Source organism: Taudactylus pleione, unplaced genomic scaffold, assembly GCF_031769625.1.
Source record: "Taudactylus pleione unplaced genomic scaffold, aTauple2 ptg001161l, whole genome shotgun sequence".
Lineage (NCBI taxonomy): Eukaryota > Metazoa > Chordata > Amphibia > Anura > Myobatrachidae > Taudactylus > Taudactylus pleione.
In genome coordinates, this window is record NW_028285562.1 from 700,973 (window position 1) to 718,724 (window position 17,752).

The 17,752-nt window shown below is 45.3% G+C and overlaps 1 protein-coding gene across 12 annotated transcripts in view; it reads right to left on the minus strand.

The window, feature by feature from the left end:
* Positions 1–17,254, minus strand: part of DOCK6 (dedicator of cytokinesis 6) — a 112,766-nt gene extending 95,512 nt beyond the window's left edge. For 11 of the 12 annotated variants that reach the window (XM_088462213.1, XM_088462209.1, XM_088462216.1 and 8 more), the window contains exon 1: positions 17,103–17,254. In XM_088462213.1, the coding sequence (XP_088318339.1) occupies positions 17,103–17,149 (47 nt within the window). In that variant the 5' untranslated portion in view covers positions 17,150–17,254. Of the gene's footprint in view, positions 1–14,901; positions 14,989–17,102 lie in introns of those variants that run through there. The other variant, XM_088462211.1, reaches the window with a different exon arrangement.
* Positions 17,255–17,752: the final 498 nt, after the last annotated feature.

Below are 17,752 nucleotides of genomic sequence, written 5' to 3' on the forward strand. Positions count from 1 at the left end.
ACAGAGCCTTACCCAGCAACGGTCACTGCCTCGCTATAGGCGCCACGCAATGGTGTCACACTCCGGCGCACATTATCAGGTTAGAAATAAAAATCCAATTCGGAGGGGATTTATTTCTTTGTGTTCATTGAATGCGCAGGATAGACTCCAAATATATATATTTAAGATTTGTTCTGTTAAAAACCATCTTCTCTAACTGCAATACTCCAGGAGAGCTAGAATTTTAATGCTGTTAATAAATCAGCGATATTGGTCGATATCTGGAATAGGTGGTGGACTCTTTATTGGGTTTCGGAATGTCTATAAAAGTTGGCACAGAGCATTTAAGACAGGAGGGGTATTAAAGCTCCTTCTGAAAAGACACGCAAGAGTGGAATTACTTGGATGCAAGATGGGGCAAAGTTTTCAGATGAAGGCCCAGGCAGCTCAATCATAGACGTCAGGAGAGATAGTAATCACACGTATCACCTAGTCCGTTCACCAGACACCATTATATCCAGACAGTTATGTTTGTTCCTCGGACAGTGTAGGAAGACGACATGACTGCAGAAAGACAGATTCATTTTCTGGGCCGCGGAGAATCTAGTATGTTAATCTTGTTTACAAATAAGCATTTTAATCTTCTCATGGCCTTTTCCACTTCATCCATGAAATGAGATGCTAGTGTGCCTCTGGCTGTTGTACACAGGGTAAGAGGATGCAGCCTGGGTTCCTTCCAGTGAGGTGACAATGGATGGAAGATCTTTAAATGTTTGCTTTCTCTTCATTCATGCTGGATTGGGTGACTTCTGACGATGGTTTATGTGGCGCAATGGTAGAGTGGGGATCAGAGTTGGTGGGAGATGTAGCCGGTTTGTTGTGACGGAAAAGATTCCTTAAATTGCCGTTATGCTGGGTCTCCCCGTCATTCGATTCCCACCATACTGGGGGCAGAGCACTGGAGTGGGGGGCGTCAGAGTTATGCATGGCATAGTCCACAGCAAGTAGGTGCCAGGTATCTATAGAAGTAGTCTAGCCGACTGTGTAGAGTCAGGGACTTGGTACACTGCAGGATAAGCATCATTCCAACTTTTAGGATTCCATACCAAAGGTCGACAATGAAAAAGTCAACACCAGACGGTCGACATGACAAAAGGTCAACATGGAAATGGTAAACAATTTATTTTTTTTGGATTAGGGTTCGGTACAGGTACTTAGGTACTTAACGGGGGGCTAGGGTTAGGCACCAGGAGGGACGTTTAGGGTTAGGCAATAGGAGGGATGGTTAGGGTTAGGCACCAGGAGGGACATTTAGGGTTAGGCAATAGGAGGGATGGTTAGGGTTAGACAATAGGAGGGATGGTTAGGGTTAGGCACTAGGAGGGATATTTAGGGTTAGGCACTAGGAGGGATATTTAGGGTTAGGCACCAGGAGAGATGGTCAGGGTTAGACAAAAGGAGGGATGGTTAGGGTAGGCACTAGGAGGGACATTTAGGGTTAGGCTCCAGGAGGGATGGTCAGGGTTAGACAAAAGAAAAGGAGGGACGTTTAGGGTTAGGCAATAGGAGGGATGGTTAGGGTTAGGCAATAGGAGGGATGGTTAGGGTTAGGCAATAGGAGGGATGGTTAGGGTTAGGCAATAGGAGGGATGGTTAGGGTTAGGCAATAGGAGGGATGGTTAGGGTTAGGCAATAGGAGGGATGGTTAGGGTTAGGCAATAGGAGGGATGGTTAGGGTTAGACAATAGGAGGGACGGTTAGGGTTAGGCACCAGGAGGGATGGTCAGGGTTAGACAAAAGGAGGGATGGTTAGGGTAGGCACTAGGAGGGACATTTAGGGTTAGGCTCCAGGAGGGATGGTCAGGGTTAGACAAAAGAAAAGGAGGGACGTTTAGGGTTAGGCAATAGGAGGGATGGTTAGGGTTAGGCAATAGGAGGGATGGTTAGGGTTAGGCAATAGGAGGGATGGTTAGGGTTAGGCAATAGGAGGGATGGTTAGGGTTAGACAATAGGAGGGATGGTTAGGGTTAGACAATAGGAGGGATGGTTAGGGTTAGACAATAGGAGGGATGGTTAGGGTTAGACAATAGGAGGGATGGTTAGGGTTAGACAATAGGAGGGATGGTCAGGGTTAGACGAAAGGAGGGATGGTTAGGGTAGGCACTAGGAGGGACGTTTAGGGTTAGGCTCCAGGAGGGATGGTCAGGATTAGACAAAAGGAGGGAGGGTTAGGCAATAGGACGGATGGTTAGGGTTAGGCAATAGGAGGGACGTTTAGGGTTAAGCAATAGGAGGGATGGTCAGAGTTAGACAAAAGGAGGGATGGTTAGGGTGAAGATTAGGGTTAGAAAAATAAAAAAACATGTCGACCATTTCCATGTTGACCTTTTGGACTGTCTAACCTTTCCATGTCAGCCAAATTACTGTCAACATTTTGTATTACACCCAGTTAGGTTCACAATTAACTGTAAAAAGGTTCTCTAAACAGACAGCACTTCCTCTTCCTTCCCCCAGATTGGTAATGCATAGGGAACAAAGCACAACACATTGAGCGGCAATGACGTGCTCCTTGCAAAGCAACCGACAGGTGACGCTTCCTATCAGCTTCTAATCAATACAAGACGGCTTCCATCTGATCTGTCAGAGCTCAGGAAATCCACTCGGTACTGACCAATAGGGAGACCACGTGCCAGAATCACCACTAACCACAAAGAGCTACAGTCTACCAGTTATTATTATTATTACTACCTACACTTAATACCAGTAGGTTTTCTTTCAGTAACAGGATTATGACTGTGACAACATGATATGTGTAATAGCATACCATCATGATTTACACTTACACACACACATGTGTATGCAACTCGGAATATATATGCAGTATGCCAATTTTGCATGCACCTTTTTGCGAGTAAGTTAGGACCAGGAGTGGGTACAGTGGCATGCTGCAGAAGAAATCTCCAATTCATGGTCTATTCCCGAGAGGTAGGGTGATCCGGTATAGAAGCATATAACAACTTTGAGCACAATAAAACGAAACATCTGTAAGTAATTGAATAAAGCTATTATAACGGACTTAAATGGACACTCAACCGTCCTATAATTAGTAACAAGTCGCTCAGAGAATGACGGAGCAGAGTATTTGTGGGAAACTAAAATGCAAATGATCAGGATGGGGGGATCGGAGTATAGTCGGAAGGGAGAGGGAGGAGGATATAGGGAGGAATAGGATGGAGTGAAGGTTGGGGGGGCAGTAAGAGGAGGGCAGTATAAAAGTGTACAGGCTCAGATTAAAGTGTATAATGGAGAGACAGTCATACACTCTGAAACAAATCATCATTTTGAGCATGTATATAACATGACATTCAATAGAGATTACTTTGTGAGATCACAATGCATGAAACATTCCCCAACAGGAAGAAGGCCATAATGGTACCGGATAGGATACAGCACTCTATACAGGTCTCTCGTGCCGTAGCGGGTAGATCAGTAAACATTAGGGATCACACTTGAATCTGGATCGGTGACAAGTAAGAAGCTTTGCGTCCATTTGATGAATTCAGTAGGTGTAAAAACACCAGAAGTAGAAGCCTAGCCTCCCATGTGAATGCCAAAAAGGTAACCCAAGTGCTTTCAGCTAATGTGCCAGTCATTTTGCTAAATTGTGGGCATCTCATGGAAAAGGAGCATCAAGGAGGTGGCAACATGGGCGGCACTTATACTCCCAACTGTGGCCCAGTCTGTAAATGATGAGCATGGTGTTGGTGCCTAATTTTGTATCCCTTCCAGAATAACCAATTTCTTGCGGTGCATTTGGAGCTAGAGAAGTAGAGAAGGTTGGATGCTGGAGAATCGGTCACTGTAATACACCAGGGCGGTCGTTCAAATACAAGATGCCTTACGGATCATTACAATCCTGAAGAAAAATCTGCCAGCTGTTGTGGTCAACAATTAGTTGAGCAGATGAAGAAACCTTCCAGCCAACGTAGTAGGAAAAATATCAGGATTATTATAGACTATTATAGCTCAAAGATATTCTTCTGCATCTTCTTACATGACTAGCCCGTTCCATCCAGTTGCTCCACTACAGACTCCGAGTGCGGCAATTCGACCTGATCGTTTGACCGTAGAGGTTTGTAGAATACTAGCTCCCAGCCAAGACTTCCAATATGAGGGATATCAGGATCTGCCATGTAGTGAGGACACAGACATCCAGGGACATCTATAAACGTCCACCATGATAAGGCCACAGTCGAGTTATTCATTTTGTGGACATTGTCGAGTCCTCCCCAGGTCAGTACAAATAGTCTCATTTAAACAGTAAATGCAGCAGTGATCACTGCGGTATACGTCTGCCCTGGGCCACAGAGCAGTTTTCAAGCTGTTACACTACTTGAACAACCCATTAGCATGGTATAACTTGACAGTCACAAACAAGTATCTCTCAAGGCAAAGTTGACATCATCCTACTCTCAAATATATAAGTGATCATAATGGCACTTTTGCACCAGTCCAGGGGTGGGCAATAAGAGGCCCTCCGGCTGCTGAGGAACTACACATCCCAGCAACAGTTTTAGCATGGCCAAATGGCAAACTGTGACACGGCATGCTGAGATGTGTAGTTCTACAACAGCTGGGGGGGGGGCTTTTTGCCCACCCCTGCACCAGTCAGTATACAAAGTACATTCAAGGCCCAAATGGCTGTGTCAGCAGTACAGCTGGTAATAGCTAGAGTCATGATATCTAAATGGCCAAAGTGTGACACTGCAGACAAGTTGTACGAGCTACAGGCTGAGGTTTAGGCCAGGAGAGGAAAAAAGCACCTTGCTCAGGAGTTACAGTGATCACTGCACAGACTCAGGCAATGATCCAGAGCATGGGGCTCCAAGATGAACAAGGTTAGGGGTCAAATGATGTCAGACTAATCCATGTAAAGATCAAAAACAGATATACCTGGTTCTCTATACAGCTGATCTTATTACAGCACACAAGGAAGACAAACAAATCACAAAGTTAAGTAAAGTTCTCATGAAATGTTAGGAGGTGACAATACCAGGGGATTAAATAGCAGAAGGATGTACATGGGAGCTTTCCACTCAACCAGAGCACCGAGAGCTGCACAATCCTCAACCAGTTTGGGATTTCAAAACACAGTAAGTGCGTCAACGCCGATGGATACACCTGAGGCGGGAAGGAGAAGGTGATCTTCCACATAACAGTGAGAGGTAGAGAGCAGTCGGGGCAGACAGTGTTGTGGCGATTCTCTGTAGACTGGGGATTATCCTCCCATAACAGAGAGGAGTGCGGTCACTAACTTAAACTGACTCAAGATATGAAGTTGAAGAGATCAGGAGAAACAGCACATTAAGCCCATTGGCGCTAGGTGGACATGAATTAGGCTGGTGACTCAGGTCATCACAAGTCAGTAAGTGGCTACTCAATCTAGTGGCTCTCCAGTAAGAAAGAGTCAGTTGCGTTATCTGCAGGAGGAGTTTTAGCAGCTTCTGCTTGCAATGAGGTGACGGAGTAATACAGTAATACATGTAGACAACCAAGGGTTTACCAAGCTTGCTGCTAGTCCATGCATTGATGTCAGTAGTAACTACCAACGGTCTTCAAAGATCTCTAATTCGGCCTATCATTTCATTAAAATGGACAGAATACAGAGCTTTTGTGGCATCACATACAATCATTTGTCCCAGTTGCACATTGAGTGATTTTTCACACAGATTAGTGTATCCAACCGGCAGCAAGGGCAGATGTACAGATCAGGTGGGAGGCAGCGATGAGGACTACATATTACTCAGGGGCCAGTGTCAGTCTGTGGCTGAGACTGACCCCTCACATCAGGGGACATAGATAGTGGAAGCAGTAGGGTCATCATACAGCATAGAGGAGTCTTGTGAGGCTCTCGTCAAACTGATGCAGGAAAACTGTAGCACCAAACACAGTCCTATATGTGACACAGAGATCATGCATCCAACATGTGAGGCCTGGGTGATGGGCAGATGGGGGAATCTTTGTGCTTCTGTAGTAGTGACAGTGCTTAGATAAGCGCACCTAATTCATCAATACAAGAGCACGTGATAGAAGGTGCGGGGTTAGCGTTAGGTGCTCCCTAATGTGCGTGGCATTAAATAGCTCTTTCCACAAGCTCATCCCTTGATTTTAATATCATATCAGAGGTACTACATCCACTACCAATGTAACTGAAGATCCTGAGCCTGTAAATAAAACAAGCTTATAAAAAAAAAAGTTATATTTAGTTAGTAAATTTACTATCAGCACCTCATCTGCAGGGGTTAGGGGGGATGTACTAAGAACTTAGAGAGATAAAATACTGACCAATCAGCTCCTAACTGCCATTTTTCAAACACAGCCTGTAAAATGACAGGAGACGATTGGTTGGTACTTTCTCTCTTTCCAAGTAATGAAATTCACGGATTTACTGCACTTACTGTAAAGACCCCTTCCTTTGCTCATGGTGGAAGAGTTACATTTTGTCCTCCACAGAGCTAAGTGATTTAAGTAGCACATTTTAAGGAAATTGGAAAACGTTCAACAAAAAAGGGGTTGTCTACCCAGGATATACCCCCAATAATCAAACACATGCCCTCCCCGACACATTTACCACCTAGGACCATTGTCAGGGGGCCCACAAGTTATCTGAACCCACAAATCAGCTTGTGCTATGGGTCATGGCGATGCAGGAGACCTCTATAAGAGCTGGTGTAGGCATATAACATGGTCATTGTGAGTGGGCTTCAAACAAACTGACTGAGGTACTAAGAAAGTCACCAATGCTTAAGCATGGATATCCTGAGAAAACAGACGGTCTCCACACAACTGTTTTATTTTTGCAGCCCACGCAACAGTCGCCACGAAAAAATAGTCTCAGTAGATGGACGATTAATTTGCACTTTGTGGTGTAAACCTCAGTGTGCACAGAGCAAGACTACAAATCACAGGATAACAACTAACCATGGTCTGTCCGCCAGAAGAAACCGCCAACAAGTCAACCACATATTCCCCTAGATAAAGGCATTCTAACGTTGACTCAGGCACTCAGAAGCTGCTCTACCACACAGACATCTATCCTACAAAACATGTCATATAAATAATGTATAATGCACAATTCCAGTCCACACCACACCACACACACGCCCCTATCTGGTGACAGCTCCCTTGTACATGTACGTAGTACTATACAGACAGATGGATAGTTCCCCAGTGTGTCTGACCCACAAAGGCAGGAGGGCGGCTGTGTGCTCAGTAAGCCGCTCCGTGAGCCACTGACACAGTTCCAGTTATTGTGCCCTCAGAGGAAACTATATGAAAAGGTCCGGAAAGCAGGGAACTATAAAAGAGGATTTAATGGCTTTACAGTTCTCCCGCCCTGCAGGGCTTATCCGCTATTGTGAGGAAGGGTGCCAGGCGGACGGCTGAGACAGAGAGAATAGGGAGAGGGCTCACCCAAAGGACATGCATAGAGTGTAAATTATATGAGAGAGAGAGAGAGAGAGAGAGAGAGACTTGATAAATAAGGTAGCAAAACAAATATAGCTGGTGGTGAAGACATTTATTCACACCCCGACTGTACATTGGGCGGAATTCTATTAACTTTTCCACGAAAAACGACTCAGCCGGGAAATTTCTACTAAGCGCGTAATCCTATCAGCAGCGACTGTTTTGCAGGCACAAATTCTTCACTTCATTTGCCGCAAAGTATTTTCACCACCTCCTAAATATGGGAAAAGTTGTGGGACAGTAATATGGGGTACTGTATGAATGGAACAGTAATATGGGGGTGCTGTATGAATGGGACAGTTATATGGGGGTGCTGTATGAATGGGACAGTTATATGGGGGTACTGTATGAATGGGACAGGTATATGGGGGTGCTGTATGAATGGGACAGGTATATGGGGGTGCTGTATGAATGGGACAGTTATATGGGGGTACTGTATGAATGAGACAGATGTTTTAAGATTGCATGGGGGTGTTAGAGGTGTATATTGAAGGTTTTTTTAAGTGTCTTTAAAATGACGGAAATATACACTTAAAGGTATTTTTATACACCCCCAATTTAAAAAGAATATTTATTTTGCCAAAATAACACTATCATTATTCCACTGTATTACAAACAGGCATATAACAGGCATTTGACACATTTTAAAAACCCCAAATACCTTTATTATGGCCACTAATACACATTTATATTGTTACCCTATTGGACTACAGGCAGAATTCCCCATTTTTAACAATACTTATAGCGGCAAAATACACAAAGAATTATCATTAATCCCGCTTCGCAACTTTTGTAATATGATTACGCAAAAAACACAAACGCATAGCCGCGACAAGCAGCAAAATCCCACAGAGGGTGCGAAAACTTAGTGCGCAATAAATGATCGCATTTTCACGGCTAATTGAATTCCCGCCATTGTCTGATGAAATTATAAATTAACGAAGAATCATATTTTAACTAAAAACAAATAAATTCAGAAATAGAAGTAACAAAATAATTTGCCACCTCCTGAACTGCGGGTGCCCGGGGCATCTGCCTGGGTTGCCTATAAATGTGAAGACGATACACAGACATTTTTCAATAAGGAGACATCAACTATCTTTTCTTCTACTTAATAAAGCACTGAAAGCTCCCGTGTGCATCTTACAATAGCTGGAGTGTGCTGCTGGTCCCCGGCTCTGTCACCACCACCCGGCACACGTACATCCCTCTCTAACAATACCATTGTATGGAGTCAGTGGACCACTGCAGACAGACAGACCATTGTAACTCAGCAAGCCGGACTAATGGTGCATACACACGTAGCGATCAGCCAGCGATACGATATCGCTGGCTGATTGTCAGGCACCCTCCTTGGTGTGCTGGATGATCGATATTGATCACCCAGCACACCACATACTTACCGACGTCTATAGCAATATTGAGAAGGTTACTATAGAGACTTGTGGTCATTGATCGCGGGTCCCTATAGTAACCTGCTCAATATTGAGCAAGTTGACTGGCATGCACAGCCGATGGACGGTATCGCTATCGTCCATACGTGGCTACGCATCATTGGTCGATGGTAACTTGGTAGGGAGCACTTAAATGACCGATTTTAACAATGACGGTAACGATACCGTTATCGTTCAAATCGATCATTTAAATAGCTACTTGTGTACGCACCATAAGTCACAATTTATGAAGTGAAGTTTTGCATATTAGCCAGCGGTCACGGAGTCACCTGCACTGAACACAGGCAGCCATTATGGGAGCTGAAGTAATGTTTATCGTTACACAACCTATATATTCACCTGTTAGAATACAGCCTCGAGCTTGGGTGACACAGCGATGCCAGAGACCGCATTACACTGCAGTAATAGGAATATTTTTGGGTAAGATACGAGCCTCTCCAGGAGGTACCACAAGGCCAGGAAGACAGAGCCCACTGACAGGACTGAGCCTGCTTCAGGCAGCCGAGACAGAAGGCCGGGCACGTGCACTGGGCGCCCCTAGGCCCAAGCCATACGATGTTCCAGCCCTCAGCTCTTTGTCACTGGTTTGTGTTTCAAAAGAATAAACACCTGAGGATTAGGAACTTCACTGGTCAATGTAAAAAGTTAATTGATGGGGCCTTTGTCACCGTAAACTGAAATCTCTGACACCACAGGAGCTGTACACATGTGATGACACTATACAGAGCCAGAGCTCCACCTACATGATTTACACTTATTTATATAAATCGCTTCAGTGTGCTAGGCTGCATTACACAGGGTGATACTATGACTGAGCAGCTCCTGTGACAGCTTAGGGGGGGCCCAGAACGTAGACGAGATACACAGGAGACCCTCAGCCATGCTGCATATTGGTGTACTTACACCTCGCTTACATCCTGCAGCTACTGGGAATCGGAGTATAGCAAATATATACAGTGTTTGTGTTATACTTTAGCTTAAAAGTAAGGAGGGAGGGTCTTTAGGGGTTGTGGTATACCATGACGACACTAGTATGTCAACATGGTCTGAATGTCGACGCGTTTACAATGTCAGCAGCGCCATACGTCGACATGTTCAACATTGTGGATGTCGACCTTTTACCCTAACACTCATAAGTTCGACATTATGAACATGTCGGCATTCTGAACTTGACGACATACTAACTACATCCTCTTATATATGGTCCAACAATTTCTAGATACATTTTGGTGACAGTTCCTGTACTGGAGGCAGGTATCCACTGCAATCACTTTGCAATGAAGAGGTTAAACCTTACTGGAGCCGCTCCCTTCACTTTAATGTAAGACAGGTGTAGCCCAAAACACCTGTGCGCAAATCCCCCCCCCCCCCCCTTCCTCTGACAGCCCTGTGTATAACAAAACAAAGAAAGTACTCCTGTCACCCTGTGGTGGTAGGGACAGACCCCATGTCACATAGCTCCCTCCTGTCTGTGTCACCCTGTGGTGGAAGGGACAGACCCCATGTCACATAGCTCCCTCCTGTCTGTGTCACCCTGTGGTGGGAGGGACAGACTCCATGTCACATAGCTCCCTCCTGTCTGTGTCACCCTGTGGTGGGAGGGCAGACCCCATGTCACATAGCTCCCTCCTGTCTGTGTCACCCAGTGGTGGGAGGGCAGACCCCATGTCACATAGCTCCCTCCTGTCTGTGTCACCCTGTGGTGGGAGGGACAGACTCCATGTCACATAGCTCCCTAAGGGACAGACTGCATGGGACTTATTTATGGAAATTACGGTAAATTCTTCAATCTACTATGCAGCATAAACAGATCTCATAGCACTGTTCCTGCTACCTGGTCTCCAATAACACCACACAACGACAGCGGTCATTAGCCAATCAGATTATCCTCCTGTCCAAGGAAATGAATAGTGACCATTTCTACGCCCTGCCTATATTCTCTCAAAATCAGCAAGAATCACAGTATTGACATTAGGCCAGTCCTTAACCAATAGACCGAGACAAATTCTACATTTATTGCACGGTCATAAAACGAAAGCAAACAGAACACCATGATCTCCTGGTAAGTCAGAGACCCACAACAGCAGCAACAGCCGGCAAGGCCTTGTTCATACTGTACGGTCTGCGTTCCTGCGATGGCAATAAGATCATTAAAGATTGGTCAAGAAAGTACACAATGTACCCCTCAGCCAGCGCTGATAAGTGTAATTATGCAAAGGAAATAAGGAAATGATAATACAAAAATCGCTCAATAAGGACCCAGCATAGAACAATATATTGCAGCTTGTGCGGCCACTATAAAAGCAAATTACCCCGTATAACCCCATGCTCCAGCCTGTTTCCCTAGACTTTCATACAATACTAACTGCAGGAAAATGATGTTACCATTAATGTAATCTCCATTCTAGTCAGCGCAGGGTGACATGAATATACACTACACTAAATGTAATATATACAATCATTCTGGGTGTACAAGGTTGCATTGTATGTCGGTACCAAGCACAGCCAGGGGTTCTGATCACAATACAGCTCTATGCAGTCACGTCCAGCAGAAGAAAAGAAATTGCTTTGCAAACAAAATTCCGAGTACCATTACTCATCTCACCCTGTACATGATCAGAGGAGACCGTATGGATAATGTCAGACATGTGGAGAATGTCAAGATTAGGCGGAAAACAATGTTATACTATCCAGGCATATTTCAATAATGTCAGGTATAAAACACAATGACAGGGCAGCCAGACACCACAGCCACCAGCCTAAATTCCTCTATGCACGATGGGGATGGATATTATTGTATGCTGAATAATCAGCCAATCAGGTGCCTAGGAACTGGCGTAGGGTTTATATCATTTTTAAATCATAGACACCTTATTTGACCTGACGTTTGCTCAGGCCATAAAATCCTCACCATACTTCCTCTTCTTTTCCAAGAAGGTAAAACAATTATAGAAACTTATTCTAACTTTCCCTGTTACCGTGGGTTCATCCTGAGGCGAAACAGTACATCACAGGGGGTCCATAGCAAAATTTGGGCCCTCTTTTGAAAGCAGAGGGCTCAAAAAAGGGAATTCAATTGTATTGCTTTTGGGGGTGCCATAACTAATAAGCACCCAAAAGAGCATTAAAATTGCTGCTCTGTTCGGACGAGAGAGCCGCCAGCACCGACATTTTTTCTCACTGCCTCCTGAATTGCTCAGTCGGCGCTTATTAATTATCGCCACCGAAAACCGTTGAATTCCCCCCCCAAAGAATAGCCGGGAGACTCACGAATCTCAGGTAGTTCTCTCGGACCCAGTAGAATAGGCAATTATTCTGCAACTAGAGAAATCGGCGGCTTGATGACGTGATTCGCATCATTGTGGCCTCGAACCACGTACAATACCGGAAATCACAGCTTTGTCTATAGGAGAACGGGTCCATGATGACAAGATCGTGGCACAATGTCCCCCCGAACCCCCCACCTGGCTGACCAGGCAGTGCCGGCTCCCCTCACCTATGGGCAATGTAGATGCTGCACCCTAAACTCCTAGGTTCAGCTTTTTAAATATGGCAAAATTAGTACTATGGAGCCGACATGTCAGGTCACCTCAGACCGCCCCAGATCTCACCACCATGTAATACTTATCCGTGTCCTCTCTCAATTGTGGCAGTAAGAGCTGGGGCCGGAGCCCGCAGGCACAAACTTCCACTTTGAATACTCATTTCCGTCTCAGGACATCCCATTCTCAGTTATTACATAAATAAGTTTTGTTAATCAAAGACCTTGGGTGGGGAAAAAAAAATGGAGACTGTCCATGCAAAGCTGGGATACATGGGGACCCTAGGCCATAATTCCAAAATTAGGACAGTTTCAATTTGAGGTAAATGTCCGGACACTTCATGAGCGGCCACGTTAATCCCGGTTCGCCATAAATTGGGACATTAACATGGTGAGTGGGTGACAAGCACACCAGAGGTAGGTGACTCTGATACCCGTGGCAACTGAAGAGTGGTTTTAGGGGACGGGTGGAGTGAGCTGGAGAACACTTTGGTACGCCCCCAAGATAAATTCCACACCCCAAGAAATGTGCAAGCAACCATGCTCCAAGTTTGCATGCAGACTGCCAGAAAGCAACGTACCTATATATTTGTCACTATAGTCTAGGGATAAAATTGAAAATTAGTCTAGGCCACAAAATGTCCGCCTCATGAATCAGTGATGACGCTCATCAGAGAAACTAAATCACTCCGACAAATAATGTATTACATAAAACTTTAAGTAGGCCTCTTCATACATGTGATAGAAGTCGATATAGAATCCTCCTTTAGCACCATCAGTCCTACAAAGTTCCTGACAGTATTTCCTACCCACAGTGGGTGTAACTGTTCTGTATCCAGTTCAAAAAGATTATATCACAATGTCACATCTAAGCTCTACTCACACTTGATTACATTTTCTCTCTTCTCCAGGAAAGCCAAGAGGCAAGTACAGGAGGCATGGTAATGCAAAGTGCCTCATTAAGGCCCCACCCCCTGAGGCACAACGCCTCCGTGATTTCTTACATATCACATCATCATGGGCTCGTCCCGCTGTTCCAGGCCACAATTTGCAGCATCACGCACTGACGCTGGGGTCATGGTGACGCAAATCACGTCATCTTACACATCCCGTCCATTTCACTAGAGAAGTGGGCGCCATGAGGGAAGACTTTCCAAAATTTGGGAGTCTCCCGGATGTTCTGGGATAGTAGGAAAGAATCGATCTAGAGCTGGAACTGTCTTTTGTGCAATAAATGACAGTTAGTGGGAAACTGCGGACATAAAATAAGTAACAAAACATTATATATACACAAAGTCCCTAGATAGCTCTTGTCCAACTAGGCCACTTATATATGTTGCCGAGAAGGACGCCATCTCTGTCTTTCTGCTCCAAGGCCGGAATAAGGTTTGTGGGGGTCCCAGGACAGGGCCCCCACCAATAAATTTGCTGCGTTCCATTGTTTCTGGATTGATCGGCTCTTCAGGCCTCCTCCACTCTCCAATGACAGCGTCACAACATAATTACATCATGTCTGCCACCCTGCCGGGAGCCGCCCAAGGAGCCATTAGCACCAGGCAACTGGGTGGGCCGCTATTGAGGTATGGCCATGAATTAGAGCATATATCCAGCGCTCTCCTTCTCTTCAGTTGCATTATCAGTAGGCTGAATCCCCCGCCACCATAAGTGCCTAATCTACGGCTGCTCGAGCACCCCCAGTACTTGTCCTACTATTAATCCCATCTATGGAGCACCCCCAAACATTTTAAAAAAGTTTGCCCGCCATTCTAGACGGTTAATTGGGCTTTTCTACTTTAACTCTGTGCTTTAGTGATGGCTTGTCTCAAAATATTGTGCCGAGGTGGGGCCAGCACAGCCACACCCGGGCAGCTAAAAATAATTTTGGATCTCCTGGAACACGAAACTCTGAGCCCGAACCCTCCCAAAGTCATCTCAAATGCAGAGAGGTGCAGAACCCTGACCCGGCACATCCTTATTATGCAAGGCAGAGATACCTCTTCCTGATCAGTACATGACTGTACAGACTGTCAGGGCCTTTATCACTGTACAAAGCAGAGTATCCATATCAGATTGCAGGGAGAGGATGACACATTAAACCGGTTGTTCTACATTTTGACAAAAACACAGGGAGGGAGCCCAGCAATTCTAGCACACAATCTGAATAATTTACTCACATCAATGCTAGGACGAGAGCAAGAGAGCGGGAGAGACAGACAGAGAGCCCAGGACAGAGGCACAAACACGGGCACAACTGGGACACTGCACCATAGCATCCTGCAAGAGACATACAGAGAGCTGTCCTGACACGCTTACACTCAGGTAGATGCAAGACAGCAGAAGATCAGGAGACTGTCCTGAAGAGCTTGCACTCTAACATGCACAATGATTAACAGTGCTCACACTCTATTGGAGATCATGTTCCCATCATGTCCTACAGCTCCCAGAACAGGATTCTCGGTCTAGCACAGCCTTATACCAGAGGAAATGCTGTTTCGCCCAACACAATAACAGGACACAGGAGTGGGGAGGAAGAAGGGAAGATAGGAAGGAGGGAGGGGGCAGGGTGGGAAGGGATGTCTGGAATTTAAGTATTTCATAAAATCAAAATATACAGGATTTATACCCAATAGATTTCAATCACAATTACTAATTACTCCATATATATTTAAGCTCCTAAGTGTCTCCTTACCCCAGTAACACATTTTTTACAATAACCCACCTCCACAGAGTCTTATCATCCCCTGTAACATCTTATTACAGTAACCCATCTCCTCAGTATTATTACCCCTGTAACATCTTATAACAGTAACCCAGCTCCTGAGTGTCTTATTACCCCTGGAACATCTTATTACAGTAACCCAGCTCCTGAGTGTCTTATTACCCCTGTAACATCTTATTACAGTAACCCATCTCCTCAGTATTATTACCCCTGTAACATCTTATAACAGTAACCCAGCTCCTGAGTGTCTTATCATTCCCTGTAACATCTTATTACAGTAACCCAGCTCCTGAGTGTCTTATTACCCCTGGAACATCTTATTACAGTAACCCAGCTCCTGAGTGTCTTATTACCCCTGTAACCTCTTATTACAGTAACCCAGCTCCTGAGTGTCTTATTACCCCTGTAACATCTTATTACAGTAACCCAGCTCCTGAGTGTCTTATTACCCCTGGAACATCTTATTACAGTAACCCAGCTCCTGAGTGTCTTATTACCCCTGTAACATCTTATTACAGTAACCCAGCTCCTGAGTGTCTTATTACCCCTGGAACATCTTATTACAGTAACCCAGCTCCTGAGTGTCTTATTACCCCTGTAACATCTTATTACAGTAACCCAGCTCCTGAGTGTCTTATTACCTATGTAACATCTTATTACAGTAACCCAGCTCCTGAGTGTCTTATTACCCCTGTAACATCTTCTTACAGTAACATTTACCCCTGTACCATCTTATTACAGTATCCCAGTTTCTAAGGGCCCCATTTAACAACGACACATAACCCCTTTAGCACTCACTAAAGGGGTAATGTCATCCTCTCTGTATTTAACAAACAGAGGTAATCTAAGATTAACACTGTTTGTCATTGCATCGCATTCGCCATCTTCAGCGAAGCCTTCAAGGCATTGCCGGGTCCCCGCCGGTTTAATCAGACATGCGCGGAATGACTGTTGCGCATGACAGTATAGCCCAGTCGCTGGACCCCGCTGACGAGGTAAGTAATGATGACTACCAGTGGCATATTCATTGGTATCACTGCGATACTATACGAAATATGCCGCTGGTATTAAGGATTGTTAGATGGGACCCTGAGTGTCTTATTATCCCTGTAACATCTCACTACAGCAAAGCAGCTCCTGAACGTCTTAGTAGCCCATATAAGATGCCATTATTGGAATGCAGATCCTAATTGTCTTATCGCCCCCTCTCACAATTACTACTACAGTTTGCAAACAGACAGATGAACAGTGTGTGGATATGGTGTCGCCCAGCTGTCCGTGAACAGATGGCGAGGCAGCATGCTGGGGTTTTAGATCAGAATAATGGAGTCTAGCTGAATGAATTACAGAAACGTTATACCCCAGACAGGAGGTGAAAGGTAGTGGGAGGGGGGGGGGGGTTAAACAAGAAATCTTTCAGCCTGGATGTGTCCGAATTTGAATAAAAATCAGTAAGTGTCTATCTGCAGTAATGTAAATGCCCAATGGATGCTGTCATTAGCTCAGTGTTATAAATACTCCATGGTATTTATCAGAATAATAATAATAATAGTGTCTGTCCTCTAATATGTCCGCTGTGCCACTTATGTCCATTCTCTATTAGTTCCACCTACTACTGGCTGTCAGAATATCAGCAACCTAGGTGCACCTGCCATTATCATTAAGGTGTTTACTATAGGTGTAAGATCACCTAGGTTCTGGACTATGGCCATTATACTGCCATCCCCTGTATGCATGTATGTATGCATGTATGTATGTATGTATGGGGATGGCAGTATAATGGCCTCGCAATATGATAATACACTCGCAATATTATAATATACACTTTCCCTGACACCTGTCCCCAGCCTCACCTGTCCCCCCGGTCACGTGGTGTGCTCACCTGTTAATCTTCTGAGCAAAGGCCCTGCGCTCCGCAGCAGCCGCCATCGCCGCCCTGACCACAGCTCCTGCAGCAGCGCCCACTGTACCGGCTGGGGAGGACTGACCAGAGCCCGTGAGAACAGCCCGCAGTGACGCCCATCACCCGCCCACTCTCCGCCCGGCCCGGTGTCTGGAGCCAGCGAAACTCCCCAGGAGTTGTGGCTGTAACCTTTCCATATACTGGCGCCACCGTGCGGCCCTGTTGGTGTACCACAATTTGAATCTATGTACTCTGATGACACGGTGTGGCCACAGGTAGTACTGTACCTTGACCAGTTCGAGTTTCTGTCGACTGGTGACACCGTGAGACCATTACTGGTAGTGCAGCCTGACATACATGTATGTGACAGCTGTTGGGTGATGATGTGATGAAGTAGCTGTGTGTGTGGAGTACTGTAAAAGAATGATCGCTTCTGGTGCCACCGTGTGGCACCATGCAGTACTGCAACCTGATGAATCCTGTTTCTGTGTTTGCAGAGGACATTGGGGCTGTTTCGGAGGACGCAGAAACGGCCACGTCTATTGGTGGTTGTCTGTCTGTGACTTTATGCAAATGCCACTACAAAGTCCTTCCCTGGTGTACATTGTGTCAGAATGTTCTTGCATACC